This window comes from Aptenodytes patagonicus, chromosome 4, assembly GCF_965638725.1.
Source record: "Aptenodytes patagonicus chromosome 4, bAptPat1.pri.cur, whole genome shotgun sequence".
NCBI classification, from domain to species: domain Eukaryota; kingdom Metazoa; phylum Chordata; class Aves; order Sphenisciformes; family Spheniscidae; genus Aptenodytes; species Aptenodytes patagonicus.
The window spans coordinates 29,628,796-29,647,199 of NC_134952.1; the positions used below are offsets into that span (position 1 = coordinate 29,628,796).

At 40.3% G+C, this 18,404-nt stretch overlaps 1 protein-coding gene across 3 annotated transcripts in view; it reads left to right on the top strand.

Annotated features, from left to right (window-relative positions):
• The window catches only part of GABRB1 (gamma-aminobutyric acid type A receptor subunit beta1), a 143,954-nt gene that overhangs the window by 106,776 nt on the left and 18,774 nt on the right, over positions 1-18,404 (top strand). For all 3 annotated transcript variants that reach the window (XR_012995169.1, XR_012995170.1, XM_076336199.1), the window contains exon 5: positions 5,201-5,283. Coding sequence is in view for 1 of the 3 variants with exons in the window: in XM_076336199.1 (XP_076192314.1) it covers positions 5,201-5,283 (83 nt within the window). In the remaining 2 variants the exon portion in view is untranslated. The remainder of the gene's footprint in view (positions 1-5,200; positions 5,284-18,404) is intronic.

Consider the following 18,404-nt stretch of genomic DNA (forward strand, 5'->3'; position numbering starts at 1 on the left):
CTGCCTTCCTCTATTCCTTCAATAACTCTGCCTACAAGACAACCCATTAAATCTTAAACATCAAGAGTCTTCCTGGTTCCAGAAAAATTAGGCCAATTACACCAGAGATATGGGACCGGATTCTGATGTCAAACAGTTGCTGTGGGATTAAGATCCCCAATACCATTGAAGTTAAATTAACACTGATTTAATAAAAGCAATGTTTTACCTGGGATATGAAAGTCTACTTCCAGTGTGTACTAGAGCTCCAGCTCTGTAATGGTTAAGAGAAGCATGGTTATTTTTTATTTGATTTGAAGATTTCATTTTGATTTTAAGGAAAAAAATTAGTCCATCCCAGTTCATATCTTCATATACATTTATAATTTATGCTCTGTTGACTGAGAGAAAAAGAACGAACATATTAAAATTTGATACCTGTCCTCCAAATGGAGGAAACATTTCACGACAGAATTTGCGTTGTTTAGCTCTGATCATCTCCACATTCAGTTGTCATTCCTGTCTTAAATATTGCTTCTATTTCTCCTTCAAGAATTGAGGAACAGCTTTTTGACAGCATTTTGATGAAGTGCTCTAAGTACTGAACCATAACTCCACTTTCTGTGCTCATTCTGAACTTACTTTAACTGCTCACTGATGACTTAACCCAAAATATTAAGCTTTACCATTTGTTCCTACAAGACCTGCTGCCCTGCAGGGAAACCTCTGACAGTATTACTTAAGGAAGTCAGTTCTGCAAATACTGGACATCAATGTTTTCTTTCATATAATTTTATTTTTGGAAAAAAATAACTTGATTATATAGTAAGAATATGGTATTCAGAGAGTCAGACATCAAAATAAAAGCTAAGCAGTGGATCAGATAACTTGAACCCCACACCACAATTAAAAAAAAAAATCAGTTAATTTTGCTTTTTTGCAAATGTTATTTATCTTGCTTGTTAGCAATTCAGACTTCACTTCATCCCAGAATGTCTGAGTACTGACAGGAATGAAATTAAGTAGCATAATGATATATCTCCACCTAACTGCTCATCTTCTTTCCATAATCCCATTTTTATCATTTGTATTCAAAAGAATCTAAAGAATGTAAGGATAGTAGAGCAAAAGACACTGTACAAAAAAAATAAACTAGCCCCAACACTGGAAAAATACATAATTTAAAACATGTTTTAAAAATGGAAAGCCTAGAAGTAACATATCCTACTTTGAGGTATAAATAGCTCTGCTTCAAGTGTAGGATTAGTCCTCCACTTAAACTTTTACAGAGCCTCATGATATTCCACCATTGCCACAAACTGCTTGTGCCCAGGGATTTTCAAGACTAATCCTCTTGAACACAGATTTATTGCAGCTTTGCCCTATCTTCAGACTATTTCATTCCCCTTCCTGCCATTACACCCTTGTATTCTGCATTTGAATGTCTTCATTTTTAAGCTTCTGGTGCATGTGCAAGCCATCAGTTACTCTCTCCGATGAAAGAGTGCAGCCAGGTTGGGATTTTACTCTGTTTATAATAAAAGATTTTATTTTTTTTAATCAAGACAGCAATTACTATGATTGCGTATGGGTCTAATTTATCTCCTTAAACAAATTTTGTGGTTATTCAGAGCATAATGCCATTAAAAATTTTACACAGCTGAGATCTGTTATGAGGGAGAAAGAAATGCTTGAAAGGCAGATTTATGAACTACAGGTAATGAATGTTGCTGGATCCTGAAGGACTCCTGCTGCAATTACAAGTAGTTATTCTCAAGGAAACCTAAGATTCCCAATGAAGTTTAAGCACCTCCAGCTTTAGGAGACATCACGTTGTGTTGGCAGGTTGGTGCCTCCCTCCCCTTCGGGGAGGAGCCTGCAGTAGCTCCGCCTGCCCTTTCCCATTCACACAGGCACGCAGTTCAGGCTCAGCTGGCTCTGGCAAATCCTTGGGCAGATACCGCTCGTCATCCCCCCTGCCCAGGGCACTGTACCACTTCCAAAGCTGCGGGTCTACAGGTGAAGTGGGATCCTTTCTCCTGCTGCTGGAAGCCACAAGCTTCAATCTTGTGACAGCCACCCTCCACTACCTGCTTGACAAGTCTCCAGTTGTCCTTCCCATCTCATGTTGTGCAGCTCTCGTCTCTGCAAGCTTCAGCAAAAACCTTGTCACTCCCTTCTTCCCTGGAAGCAACTGCTTGCTATTTCACCGGAGAGCTGCAGTAGCATTCAGCACTGCTGCTAAGGGGTTAAAAGAGTCAGGAGGGGGAGAGCTGCTGCCCACCACCACCTTTGACTGCTCAGGGGGACTTTCCCCAAAGTATAGAGATTGACATATACACACTACACTGCCTTACAGGCACTATAGGGAATGCAAGACAGAGCTGAGGGAAGCAGAGAACATAAAATGCTTCTGTTTTACCTTTCCTTGTAGCATAAAGACAAGGAGTGATTTAACAAGGATGAAGGATGAGAAATTACCAATAGACAGGCCAGGCAGATTTGTATTACTTACTGCTGCTAGAAACCAATACTGAGTTTATTATCTTTCTTCTGCATAATCCAAGTATTTACTTTGAGACTTCGCCTGCAATTAGCAGTGCAGTGTCTTAGTAACACATACATTTATTTTTGTTTTTGGATTATAGTAGTGATCAGACCCATCAAACCAATCAGTATGCCAAAAACTGTGCACAAATAGTGAGAAGACAATACATTTGAGTAAAGCCTTATCAGAATTACAATGTCAGGAAAAAAATAATTATGTGGAATATTTAAAACTCAGGTATACAACAATTGCATTGTATCCTACTGCACAATTAATTTGTATTGATGTTATTAAGAATAACAAATTGCTACTACTTATGTAGCTGATGTAAGATATGCAAAACTGCAAAAGTCAGCAGTATAGATACACTGGCCGTTAGGAAATATCTGGCCACTGTAACTCTGTGGTCTAGGAAACACTTCGTGTCAACTTCTACTTCAGTACACATTTAAATAAATCTGATTGATACAGGTGAACTAAATTACCATAAAGGCTGAGTTATTAATTGGGAACAAAACATTACCCTATGAAACCTTCATTAAAAAGCATTTAACTGTGACTAATGTTAGTATATCATTCTGTATGATCTTAAACGTTATTAAGTAGGAGTCTGACAAATGATTACTGCATGTCTTCTCAATGCCTCTCAGTGACATATATTTGGTACATGGCTAAACTAAATGAGGTCCTACCTTTGCTGAAGTCCTTGACCTTTTCTGAGACAAATGCAAAACCCATTAAGACACATGCAATTCAATTTAATGTGACAAAAATCAGCCTGAGGAAAAGCATAAATATAAAGTACCATTTCCATGGTACTTTACACAGTATTATAGAGTAGTTTCATGGACTGGTTCTCATAACAGCACTTGCTAGATGGTCCTTATACACAGGTATACAGATGGATTTTGTAGACTTAGGATAATTTGAAGCATGCAACAGTAATGAAGCATGTGCCTTTTTTTTCTTTTAATTCTGTCAGTTCTGTGACAGCAAGAATTATCACCCCAATACAGCATGTAAATGTACTTGACTTTCAGCACATCAAAAGTAAAATCTCCAGATGTATTCCTGTGGCATTAATTAACATGGAACTGGAACAGCAGGACCAAATCCAGATCAAGAAAAGAGGTTATCTGCCTTTCTCAGGTAGGAACCCTTGGAGAGAGGGAGAGAGAGAGACCAATGAAATTACAAACCAAGTTTGCCCATTCACAACTTCAGAAGTTTTATAAGCATTTAAGAACCCATCTATCACAAAAAAGGCAAATGCAGGTGCTAACTCACTTTTGTGAGTTTGAAAGCACCACTATGAGTGTCTTTCTTAAAGGGAACTTTAAAAGAAGCTATAATTTGACCCCTATCCTCAAGCAGTCACTTAACCTTCCTCCCAAGTGTCACAGGCTTATCAGCAAGCATTTGCTTAGATTTACAGTCTAACAAAAGGAGAGGAACTGCCTTGCAAACAGGCTTAGGCTATGGAGAATACCTTCAGGGAGCAAATGTCAACTCACATGCCCTCTAAAAGGAGCCAAGATCTGGAAGATTGATCCGTTCGTTGAAGGGCAACGAAGCTGGTGGAGGGTCTGGAGAACAAGTCTTATGAGGAGCGGCTGGGGGAACTGGGACTGTTTAGCCTGGAGAAAAGGAGGCTGAGGGGAGACCTCATTGCTCCCTACAACTACCTGAAAGGAGGTTGTAGCGAGGTGGGTGTTGGTCTCTTCTCCCAAGTAACTAGCGATAGGACGAGAGGAAATGGCCTCAAGTTGCACCAGGGGAGGTTTAGATTGGACATGAGGAAAAGTTTCTTTACTGAAAGTGGTTAAACATTGGAAGAGGCTGCCCATGGAAGTGGTTGAGTCCCCATCCCTGGAAGTATTTAAAAGACATGTAGATGAGGCGCTTAGGGACATGGTTTAGTGGGCATGATGGTGTTGGGTTGACGGTTGGACTTGATGATCTTAGAGGTCTTTTCCAACCTTAATGATTCTATGATTCTATGCTTCTATGCTTCTATGATTCTAAGATCCAGCCTACATCGTAGCTACTTTCAATGTTCATTAAATAACCACCAGACAATGTTACATTTCACAAGTTTTTGATTGCATCATGCCATTTTTAAAAGGTGATGTTCAATTATCATAGCTAATGATAAACTGATTATGAAACCATAAAAATAATGAATCAGATATTACCAATATTTCCACAGCATGGATGAAAATGCACATACATATCAGACAAAATTAAAACAGCAGGAGGGGACGACAAAATGAAAAAAGAAAGCTATCAGCAGTATGAGTTATAAATAAAACAATTTGCAAAACAATTTGAAGATGACTGAATTAAGAACATTGAAAATAAGATGACCAAGTAGAAATCTCATTAAATGTTCTTCAAAACACTGTACACTTTTGCACCTAAAGTTTTCAGTCAAAATCCTGCTCTATGATATTCAGCATATGCTCTGATGCTTTATACTGTAACCAGTGTATTGTGCTGTATAAATTATTTAATCATGCTTTGCAAGCTACGTAAAGCCTGTATGCCAGGAATCTGTGTGCGTAACCGTTCTGTATTTAAACAAACAGAAAAGCCACTACAGAAAATCTTGCCTTCTCAAACAAGTAAAATGTGGTTTCAAATCTCATTATTTTTTTCACCCTCCTCTTACAGGATCACAACAACAGCTGCTTGCATGATGGATCTACGCAGATATCCTCTGGATGAACAAAATTGCACACTAGAAATTGAAAGTTGTAAGTTACTGGAGGGAAAGGGTTGGCCAAATGACAGCTGTGGATTGAAAGACATTCACGGGTTAGGTAAAACAGGAGCAAGTTGTTCAAATACTGTGTGCCCAGTGAGCTTGCACACTGAACATACCCAATATATTTCTATAATACATAAGCCAAAATATGTTTAATTCACAATATTTGGCTGATCCAAACATGTAAGATGTCTTTCAAAATCTCGTGTCAAGGAAGGGAGAAGAGTATTTCTTGATGATTAGATCAGAGGACAGCAACCGAGCACTGTCCATCTTCAGTGCCTAATCACCACAGGACCTGAATGAATTACTTCACCTCAGTGCATTCATCTCTAACATCAGGATTAACATCTGCCCCACATGGTGGTGGGAGGATTGATCAATTACTCTTACCAAAACACTTGGAGGTTATAAAAGGAAACAACTTGATCCTTCAGCACCAAGGTTAATGAGAGCTTTGCCGTTGTCTTCCATGAGCATAGGATCAAGGCGTGCAGTTGCAAATTTTTGTCATTAACATAGTTTTTATATCTTTTATGATGCTAGCCTTTAAAGAAATGCCTATCAAGGCTTTTGAAAAGAATTTCTATTCTGTCATTGGTCAAACCAGCTGCTGCCACTGACCACAGAGCAATCTGTCTAAACAAACTAGTTAAGACTACATAGAGTCCAAGACAAAATAATGCAGCAGTTTTCTAAGAACTTCCACTTATCACATTACAACTGTTGCACTTAGACTTAAATTATTTTTTATTATAATAATACTTATCTCTAAAGTATCAGGTTCTAGAAAGGATTAACAGATTTCCCCAAATCCATTATTTTGGTTCAGTTACTGAAGAGAAAGAACAGTTTTAGTGTTTGAACTTCCGTTTTGATGGATAGTTTGAAGTATTAAATAAACAGAGAAACAAGCTAATCCAGGACTAAGGGTTCTTCCTTACCTATCAAAATCATTTCCTAATACTTATGTCATCAACAAAACCAATGTTTTCATTGTTTGTAGCACCTCCCATTCAAGGAACTAAAAGTTATCAGAAGTCCAGTAAGTAGTTTTCATTCTGCAGAAGCTCGTAATATAAGATTGTGCTCTGGACTGAAAAGGGGTTAAATTCCCCAAAACCTCACAACATCAGTTTTCAAAAGGATTCTATTAGTCTTCAGTTTTTTAGATTTGACAAATAAAAACATTTCCATAGTGCCAAAACAATGGAATATTCACATATTAAAAGTTTAATAGTATTGTAACAAAAATATAAAATAAATAAGTCTAAACCAAAGAAGACAAAATCACTTTGAGGCTTAGAAATTGTTGCTGGGAAAGATTTCAGTTTATTCTGAACTGCAGAGGTTTTCATCAGTTGAGTATACATAAATGTAATATATCTCAACAGATCTGTGCGGTGGCGATTGTCAGGCACTGAGAAAACCCTACAGTCAGTCTAGAGCACTGATGAGAGACAAGACAGGCTCCCAGCCCAATGTTTATACTTGTTTATAATTTCTACGTGATGGCACCAGAATTATGCCTTATTTAAAGCATTGAAATGGGCACATACCTTCAGAATTACTCTCCATAATGAAGTATTTTGGTTTTTGTAAGTATATAATCAATATCAGTCTTAATATAAATCAGTGGAGGTGCAGCTTTTCTTGCAAATGTTTCCCCAAGAATTATTCGCTTTTGCTCCTTTTTCTGGAATGTCATTTTACAGTGATTTTAGAAATTCTCTGCCAGGTTGAGAACAACAAACCTTTTATTCCACCAGCAAAAGATTTCAATCAAGTAAACATTCACAGTAGGCTTAATAGAAATTATTTTTACTGGAGATCATTGTCTGAACAGAACCTGCTCATTTATTTCTTTAGAGATTCAAAAAAGGTGTTTTTTATTTTTAAGGTCCTAGTGTTTTGGCACTGCAGGCAGACATCTTGCAAAGAGAAGCAGGGAGTCAGTGTTGTCAAGGTTTCCCATGAAGCACTCCAATAGCTGCAGTCCCGAGTCACCACAATAGCTTATTCTCTGGTCACCACTCAACACGTACAAGGAAGTCTCTGGAAGGACATACTGGTTATGCACCATAGTAAACCCCCCCCCAACAGATGCAGTAGTGTGGCAAGCTGGGCCAAGCCAATGTGCATGTAATGAACACTTGTGTTAGACCAACATGCATCAACCTTCCCTGTACATCTGCTTTCAGTTAGCCTGTCTGTATCTACATTGCTCTGAGTTGACTGGAGCACTGCAAACCCACACCCCTGTGTACAAACACATATACAGCCATTTTCTTCTCATTCCCGAGAAGCAGAGGCAGTAGGCAATTTTAGTTTCCTTTTCCAGTGCTGCCTGTCACCCTACTGATCTTCCCAGTTACTTTCCGCTAGTGCAAAACTCTGGCCGAGTCTCATAATCCACCACCTTATAGGACCTACAGATCTGCTCATTAAGCTGCATGATTGTCATATGCATCCTTGGGCTTTTCAGTTCCCTGCCTTTTTTGGCACAAAACAGTTTCCTTGATGTTGCTTGCTGCTGCTTGGCTCATCTTCTGTCTTAAACTTAACAGGGCATGCAATGGATGCGTTTGGAGAATGAGTCATTTCTTGATTTTCAAAATAAAGTGCATAACACATCTCTTCAGTAACTTTCCTACCTGATCACCAGAGGAAATGAATATATATACAGTACCACAGCAATCAAAATGGGCGACTTCATACTGAAGTTGCCTCCATATTGAATTCATACCTGAATTTATTTGTTGGGAGATAGCTGAACTGAAGTCTCCTGCCCAATCATGACTAAAGCTGATCAAAGTACATGCGCATTTGTCAGCTCGCAGCCCAAATAACAAAGCCAGACTGACACTTGGCTGGCTCATACCTCTTTATTCACAAGCTTTCACATAAATGAAGCTTTGTAGAGATGAATGCTCAGTGCAAATGGACTTAGATACTACCACTGAGACCTCATCAAGAATCAAAATTAGCATCAGATGGAATAAGCAATTAAAAAGCTAACACAATCAGGGATGAGAGAATACCATGTCACCCATGTGGCCAGTCACACATCCCCAAAAGAAAATTGCTTTTCAGACCTTTTGAACACTTGCTATAAATAATTCATGTCTCCAAAGATATATATGTTGATATGTTAATACTTGTTGAGCCGATCCAAAGAAATCAACAAAATTTTCATTCACAATTTGCCAACAGGTCAATTGGCAGAGTGCATTACTTCTCATGAATATTTAGATCAGTTGTCCTAACAACTGAATGATTTTCCAAAAGCACAAACATGCTTACCTGCTACCGAAAGCCCACAGGCAGTAGATGTGTCAGGAGCACTGGCATCTTCATGTAGCACGGACAATCCTCCGCCTAAAATATACCTTCTAATGCACCACAGCTTTTCTCCTCTGCATGTCTAAAACTCTTGAAAGTTTATTGTTCATGTACCTGGCAGAAGAACACAGTTTGGGAGACCAGGTTGCCTACTTCTCTCTTAGGCATTTGAGTACAAGTAAGCCAGTTGTCCTGCGTACTCAGCACTTGGTAGTACCCATTAATCTCCTTGAAAGCTACCAGGGGACAAAGTGGAGAGGGTGAATAAAGAGGTAATAACTGTGACAACTGCCTCTCTGTTAGTGCCACATACATTAGGCATGTGACATTTTCTTCCACGACAGAACCAGTTTATGGGATTCCCACCCTAAACCTCTCCTTCCAGCTCCTGCATCGCACTTCAGCTATTCAGCTTTCTGTTGTGCCAGTACCCAAATCTTCACAGAGCTAGGATGAAAATCAAATTGTTAACATTTTCTTGGTCAAAAAAATATCCCTTTGAAAGAAAGACTTACCCACCTCAATTTTGGGAGAGACAGGAATTAAATAAACCCCAGGGCAGAGCTGTTCCTTAAATAAAAGGGCCAGGGAAGATAGTACTGTAATCACTAAGCAATCCTGGAACTGCCTAGGTAACAGCAAGTAACATCTCTCACCGCTAGACAGATACTGTGCACTACGTGCACTGGTCGACCATTTTCAAAGCACTGGAAAGTGGTTTTGTTCAGTTTTGTACTGTGTACAGTTATATGGTTTAACCCACGTGGCACCAGCTTCCAGAGCAGTACGGTTCGTGGAAACGATCACTGAACGATAATCGCTACTTTGAGGAGATGTGCTCTAAGTTGCCATTGCCACTGACTTTCTTCTTCTGCTACCTACAGTCTTCTTGGCTTCAGCAAGAATGTAATAACAGTAACATTGACCTTGTTTTAATCCTTTGTCTTTTAGCAGCTTTTTTACCCTTCGTGCTGCCAGTAATCATGCAGGCTTGTTGCATACAGAAAGAAAACAATAAATGAAACTAAACATGTAGACAGAAAAAGGACCTGTATGGATCTGTAAATCTATGCAATACTAATAATCCTAAACCTAGTAGCTCTCAGCAGCACGTAATCTGACATAGAAGTAACATGTCTGATCTTCAGCTGGTGAAAACTGGCATGGCTCCACTTTTGTTGATTAAACCACCGCAACTCACATTAACTGAGAATCCTCCCTGTCTGCTTTTTTATTAGTTGTTTCAAACGTTTGTTCCAAGTGGATGACCCTTTCCTCAGCCCCACCCTTTAAATTAGATCTGATCAGCAGAAACACTGTAAATTAACTCAGAAATTAAGATAAATGTTTATGAGGAGAATTCAATGCCTGTAGAAAATACACACAACAATTTGGAATTTAAGCAAAAAGACAAAGGCTGAATAATAAACCAAATCAAAGGTCTGTATGGGCACGTAAAATATATATCCTGCATTTAAACAGGAGTAGTTATTAAACTGATCTCCACTCTCCTGCAGGTGTAAATGCATGGCTTACATGGAGGTGCATACCTGCAGGTGCAATCACAAGCAGTATGACTGTGCAATAGAAACAGCAAGAAAAGCCTAACAGTTAAACCAATGCTGAGACACTAGACCATGGCCAAGATGGATCATGTGTTCCTCACACCGTTGTTGAACTCCCCTAAAATAAACCTGTAACTTTATGAGCTTTGTGTTCTTCTGATCATGTGTACAAGGACACTAGGGCTGCCGAGTGGTTCCCTGAACAGCATCCTTTGGAAAGCATGTCAGTTAACAGATTTTATACTCAGATTCACAAGCATTACACACTGCACTGTGCTGTCCCCCTGTGCTTGAAGTCCTGTCTGCTTCCTCAATTCAGTGTCACTTATTTACCCAGGGCCAGACTGTGGCTGGACCGTGCATGGATGTGAGGTCAGGAAGCTGCTGCAAACTGCCCCCTCTCCCTCCCCAGCTCCCCCTCAATGTGAGAGCTGCAGGATCTCCTTCGTCCCTAAAGGGTGGCAGGAAGATGGCATCTTCCTGAGCGAGTCCTCTCCCTGTCCCAGGGTGCTTCCCCACCTCTAAACCGAGCAAGCTGGATACACATTTGGCCCTCCAAAAGCTCAGTGCTCCCCAGTGCATCCACAACAGCTGTGCAGCTCTGTAGCAGTGCCAGAGCACACCAATACTGTAGCACACACAACCTAGCCCACTCTTGAGTTCCCCCGTGTTTTTAAGGGAGACTTACCCCTACTGCAGAAGGAGCATGCTCCAGAGGAACCAGGCAGTCCCACAGATGAATTGCTCTTAAGCTACTCAAATAGATGAACATAGCACTATTTGTGAACAGAAAGGCAGTGAGTCATTACACCTCACAGGCATGCTGTGGAAATTAGCCAAAGACAATCCCTGAAAATCTAAAGTGCTAAGAATTGTTCCTTGCAGTGCCGTAATTTAAGGCACTGCAAATAGCAGCAAAACAACTGTGCTACACAGGAATGGGAAAAGAGCACGAAGAATCAAACACTGCCCTATTATCAAACCTCTCCAGCAGAGCAGCCAACGCAGGGATAATACATGCTTATATTGAGTCAGCAGATTATTTTCATTAAAAAATTACACTTCCAGCTTTCCCAAAGCTATCTTACAGGACTGCAGAAGCTATGTATGCACAGCTGACAACCAGAGAAATGTATACATTTAGGAGGAGGAGAGCATTTTGGCTGCACATCTTCCTTCACACACATTTTCAAGGCTTTGCTCAAGCAGTTCACCTTATTCCAAATTCTGCAGCAGCAGATGGGGAGACCATGTCAGAGGCTTTAGACCTGTTTCAGTGTCTAATACCATGATGGCCACTGGAAACTTCTGTGTATAAAATCAAGGGATTTTATAACTGGACTTGCTTAATCAGCAGAGCTGGGATCTGTAACAATCCATTTCTCACAGATTAGCATATACTGGGACAGAGGAGACTTAATACTTGGCTGGAGGTTACCCAGACTGCTTGGCACTCTCACATGAGCTCTGATGGATGTCAGCTTGGCAATTTAAGATGTTAAATCCCCCAGCTGTTAGTTCTGCTGTACCAGGTAGCCTCTGGCAAGGGCTACAACTGCTATGGCAGTTCACAACCCAGTGCCTTGGCACAAGCCCACTATCCCTGGCAGCAGCTGCGGCAGGCTCTGGACCGGCATGGGTGAGATGCAGACACACATCTCAGCTGATAAAGGAGCAGACAGAAGAAGGAGGCAAACAACCAGGGACAGTAGCATCAAACTGCTACAGCTAAATCACCCAGCGCTTGTCTGTCAGAGACTTCTGACTGCACACAGCTGCCCCATTCTAGCATCCTTCATTACAAATACAAGTGCTGACCTCACCGCACCACCTAGAAGATAAGAAGGGATACTGTTATTACTCTAATACTCTTTGTCCCTTTGAAGTCGCCAGTATCACAATCATGGTGTGACCTTGTGGACTAAGCTTGCACCTGGCTTTCATTCAGCAGAAAAAAATGATGTGCCGACAGCACCACTCTGACAGTAAATTAAATCCCCATTTGGGGTTTCTCTTCCAGCATCTCCCAAACAAGTGAAATGTGTTTCGCTGTCACAGGAGAGGGAGGGCCAGGCTGCGCTCCAATTTGGCAAAGTTGTTTACTTATTGGCAAGCTACTATGTGTTTTACAACAGGTCTGAGCAGATTATCAGAACTGTCCCTTTGGTCTCAAAAATCTGTGTCTCTATGACAACTGTAATGCTGCAGCATGATTCAGGGATCAACACTGCAACACTGAACCATGCGTTAGCCTTGTCAGCAGCACTCTTAGAAAACACCTCATTTGTGTGGGTGAACTGAACAAGCCTACAGGAACCTGAACAGAGCAAGTTGGGGAAAAGAGGAAGATTTATTTAGTTGGCTACAGTATAGAAAATTGCAATTCTGCCTTGACTCCATTGGTTTTATGACTGTCCCTGCTTCATATAGAAATAGACCTAACACTAAATATATGTAATGCTTTGATGAAAGCACAACCAACTTAAAGTGATATTGCAGTGAATCAATAAAATACTCCACTTGAACCTCTACATAGTTTGTTGCCAGAAAAAACAACAACTGTGTTCATACCTAAACATTCATTATCACCTCTGGTGGCTCAGAGTGGTCTGACAGAATGAGATTTGAACAGATTTATCACAGCTCCCTGCTTGAGACAAGATTGCATTGATCCAGGGTATGATTGCATTTGAACTACCAAGGATGTAAGAACTTACACCTCAAACAAAAAGGGCTATTTTTATTAGAGATTAAAAACCTGTCTTAAATCCAAGCTTTCCCAGACAGCTTTCCCTTTGCCTGTCTGCAGGCACCAGATATCTAGTAATTTATTCATGCCTGGCAATAAAAATTCACTAATGAATTTGACTGTGCTGGTACGTGAGGCAGCAGGAGCTTTGAGCTGGATCCACTCATGTCTTTTCCCTAAAGTATCCAAAACTACTAAAAGGGCATCTGGTCTCATCCTGCTTCTTCCCACCAAGCATATCAAATTGCTTCCACAGAAGGCATAATTTCTCTGTCCCAAAGGAGCTCGTTGCTCAGAGTATTCTAAAAACCAGTTGCAAGGCCCCTTCCCAGTTAAAAAAAAGGCTGGAAGGATGCTTAACTCTATGCTTTTTTTAAGAGATTCCATTTTTCTGATGTTTCTAATGAGGGCAGCTCCCACCCCTCACAGTTGCTTAGGTTCTGCCACATCTGTAAATGAAGAGCTTCTCTCACTCACCCGCCTGTCAGACTCCCCTCGTTCCTCCATGAGACGTGTCAGCCATAAACCCATGTCCCAGCATGTGTCACTTCCCACAGGCCCTGCAAACCTTGGGGAAAAAAAAATCATTTTCTCCACTTTGACTTGTCTCTGGTTATTACAGTGTAGCACTGGGAATAAGAGCTCTCTTCTGCTTCTGGCCAATTCCTTTAACTGCTCTAAAATACATACTCAGCCTTAAATTTCTTTCAAACTTGGTGGACTATGAAGAGACAGAGCGAGGTATCTGTTCCAAAACTCAGATGACTCAAATAGTGGGATCTTTCTGAGATTAACTGTCTGAATGCAAAAGGCAGAAGAGTTCCTGCCTGCCCATCTTGACTTAATCTGCCAGCTATAAGTGATACGAGGTTCTCAGCATTTCACCCAATTCACAGCATTCACAATTCACCAGCGTGCAGGTGGGTCTCCATCCATGCCTTCTTCTGTACTCCCATTGCTGCCTGCTCTAGGACATACAGAAAATGCCTTATTTCACAAGGGCTCTGCCATGGATCAAATGCCATATTCAAGCAACTAGCTCCCACAAACGCTAGCAAAAGAATAGTTAACACCAGAAAAACACACTTTATCACAGCACACTCATACGACAAGCAAGACAGTACCATAGGAAACATCCCAGCAAGAGCAGGAATGGAGATCAGCACACACAGGCTGCTGGTGTGATCCCATATACCGCTCATTGGGACAGCAAAGTGACTGCTCTCTGAGCAACACATTTTGCAATTTGAAACACACTTTAATCATTTCTAAAGACATTCAGATAATACACCCTAGGCCACTCAGTATACCCTATGCAGAATACACACACTGAGCTTGTATCACTGCACATTCACTTTGAGAAGGATTGCCCATGGAGACTCTGCACGCACACAGCAATCTGTAGATCCACATTAACTTCTGAAATAGCTGAAATGCCATCCTTCTGAGCTGCAGAGAACATGCTGGCAGCAAAACAGGAGTGGTTTTAAAGTTACGGCATGAGCATCCACAGCAGCAGATTTAAACATCACTGGGACAGAAAGACTAGCACAGAGTTGTGGAGCTGAGCAAGTTGTTTTTCAGATACTCTGAGAGACAGATTCACAAATAGCTTGTTGATATTGAAACTGAGAAATTAGCCAAATAGGACTGTATGTTTCATTTTTTTCACATCAAAATTTAAAATGTATTTTTGGCTCAGTTTAAGTCATTCCTTACCGCTCATCTTTTAAGTCAGTCACTAAGCTAAAATAACTCCTTCACAGTACACTAGTGTTAAGCCACAGCGACTGCTCTGTTTCCACACTTTGGAAAGATTTCTTTCCCCAGAGGACTATAAACCAGTTATTTTACTTTCACGATGCATTTTTATACTGCACACAAATTTAGAAGTTACCCAGATGCTGCTGGTATAGTCTATATGTCTTTCCCTTTTTATTTTCAAAAAGATGGATAGCTCTATATGGATGCATAGATTTTAATAGCAAATACTTGACACAACAATTTCAGTGCATGAGCACATGAAATTAGCCAAGCCACCTATCTGGTATATCTTAAGCACTTTTCTGTTGCACACAGAGGAATGCAGTTATTCTCATCGACTGCTCTTCTCATTTTAGTGCCATCTCGGTAGCCTCAGAGGTACTGATACAGGACCCAGGCTGTCCCCTGGTGACTGCAGAGGACAGGAAAGCTGGGGCCGAGTTGCTTCCCAGCACAGCCTCACCAGGTCTCAGTCTTCAGCCTCTGACAACCCCTAGGCCAGGGGAACACCAAAAGGAAAAGCTGGGCTTGCTTTTCAAAAATAAGGGTTCATTTAGAGGAGGGGCTGATTTCTTTGGAAACAGCTGTGCTCTTAAATGAGTCTGTATTTCTGCAGTCAGAGCAGCAGGAAAAACAATCTCTGCACCTGGTCATATCACATTTTTTGAAGAGCCGGCATATTGTGCTTTGAGATAATGCAGTTGTCCTAGGATGTTACAACCATAAGTACAGTTTATGTATTTACTTGTCTTCTGCCAAGGTGTGAATTGCTGTATAAAACAAACAAAACCCAGAACAAATTGGAAGATTCTGGTACTCATGGATTCACTTCAATTTGTGAGAATGAAGCCTTGCCCCAAATGCATCGGAGTTTACAGATATTATAAATCTTGGGAAATTCTCTGTTCAGTGCCTATCCACTCTGTGTCTTGATCTATACCTATGGCTCCTTGACACTGCAACAATACAAATAAACAAAACACAATGCCTCAAGTCCCAATATGGAAAGACTGCTTACCTCACCTGGGACAATGTTAACATGAAGTAGTTTTAGTAAGTGGGCAGTATATTCACATATGAGTCCTCCAGCCCTCAGGAATCTACTCTGCAGAACTGAGAACAGAATTGAGTCCTTCAGACAAAATTCTTAATGCTTCCTCCATTAGCTTTCTGCTACCACTTCTAACAGCTTTATTTATTTATTCATCTTCCTCATGAACTTAAAGCAACAAACATTAAGTGCAAGAGTGGACTGTACAAAGAAACATCGGTCGTTATGAGCAAACCACAGTGTAGGGGAAACTTCAAGAAGAAAACATTGAGCATTTCAGTTGTGTTTGAAGAGTTCATTCATACTGATATGATTTTCACTGAATTTATCTTTTCCCTCAATTCATCAGGCTTCCATGGAAATAGCAGCACCAAGTTTCCCAGACTGCCAGCCCAGATCTCCCTGGCAATGCAGGAACCATCTGTGCAGAGAGGTGCACGTCTGTCTCCCTCAGTCTTTCAAATACCTGTTACCATTAGAGTGCATACCAGCCTGGTTTGTACAAGGGACAACTGTCCATCAGCATGTAGATGGAAACTGAATTAGTCAATGATTCATTTCACACGAGACACTGGACGCCAGGATCAGGGCTGCGTAGCCATAGTCCTGACGGCCAGGGAAAATGGAAAGGCTGCACAGTAACTCTAAGTATAGATCTGAGCTAATGAAGCAGCGCATAAAGGTTGCTAGTTTTCTATCCAGTGTATCTGTTCCTGCTGGTGAGGTGCAATTTGGGCTAATACCCTCAATGACTTACTTTTAACTCAGAATATATGGCTAATCTCCTCAGCAATCTATCTCCATTCTCATTCATTTATATTCTGTAAGTGCCTATGAACACTACATTACCTACAGAGAGTTCTTCCTGAGAAAACACACGGTTATTTAACATATTACCATTTCTAATCCAAACCACACAGAGAATGACTGCCTTATTTGAATTCACGTTTAGGGTCAAAGCAACAGAACCCGTAATTCAAATATTTCACACACTTACTGTGGGCAGGAATTTGTATCAACAAGATTAGGCACACAGAAAATTATTCAGTGTCCTTTGATTGTAAGACCTTCCTTGGACCTTTTCTCTCTATGGAGCGCCTGCCCCTCCATTAACACCTCGTATTAGTCCACTAATGAGCGTGTGCCGCATGTCTGCCTCCACACAAAACTGCAGATAGCAAGTAGACTTTGTGCATCAACCACCTAAAAAGCCTGTTCCTTGACTTCAGCCTACACTTTTAGCCACAGAAATCCCCTACTCATTCTTTAGTGCTTAAGGAAAAATGGCAACCATAACAGCATCACAGACACCTTGGTGTCCAAGAAGCCATTCATCTCCTTGGTGCAGGACTGTACTCTGCTCCTGAAACCAGCCTGTTCATTGCCCAAGGGAACATACAACTTGCTAATTCTGATTTTCAGCCCAGGCTGTACAGTCATACCAGACTAGTAGGGCCTAACATTGCTCTACATACCCCTGTCTTTGGCTTAGCATTGATTTGCCAAGGTGAAATTAATAACACAACATGTTGGTAAAGTACACTATATTCCTTCTATACTTCCCCTTTATGCACTTCAGGTCTCCTTACAAGGATGATGGATTGATTTTGTATAGTATTAAAGTCTATGGATGAAAAGTGGTGTATATTTTCTTAGTAATAACAGAATTTTGCTATTTTCTACCGTAGTTTTACTACTCTGTTCCTAATCATTGCTAGCACAAATTCAGTCTCAGCAACACAGGCAGCCTAAAAAACGCTGGCAGCTTGCACTGCTTAGCCCAGCTGTGAACTGCAGTATGTGTCATGGAGTTTAAAATTATGCTGGCTTATCTCAGTACCTTAGCAGAGGTAAATTTTCTCAGGAGAAGCCAATGCCATCCCAGTTTCATAAGCAATGGGAGTCATTTCTATAGAACCAAGACCAGAATTCAGTCTGAAGCTCCTTTTTTTTTTCCTGTTACAGCTATAAATCTATTACCAAGTACAGATCTGGATGTACCTTTCCCTAAGTTTTGGTTCTTTGTAGAACTTCCTTGCTCCTATTCCTTGGCAGTACAGAATTAGTATTTACCTATGGTTACAAAAGTAAAGCAGATCAGTGACACAGTTTAAAACAACAGTCAAATCTACATTTCCTTTCATGGTCTTGTAATAATGTCATAAAGAACAACATGGTGTTTTTTGGGCAAGTCTTTTTTCCCAGTGAAGTATATCGATTCAGTAATGTGTAACTATTTTGGCAAAATATGCATGCAGAAAAAGTGTAATACATGCACAATACATGTGCATTGTAAAATATATTTTCTAAAAAGAATCAATATTTCATTTTCAAAAGTCAAAATAGTTGGTATTTTTATTTGAAATTAATTTTGTTTAGAAAAGTACTTTTTTCACTCAATTATTCTTAATTTTGTCTAAATGAAAATTTTCATGTAGCTCAGTATAACTTTAAATCTTTCTACAATTGTTCATGAATTGAAAATTCAGCTACTTACGTAGTCAGAACACTGAGTGAGACCACTATGAAAACTTCACTTTCATTGTTTATCTAAAAAGCCCAAGTACAGTGGCCTCGTACTTGCCTCCATATTTACTTCTCTGAAAAATTTACAGACCTGAATTAAGTAATTAAAATTT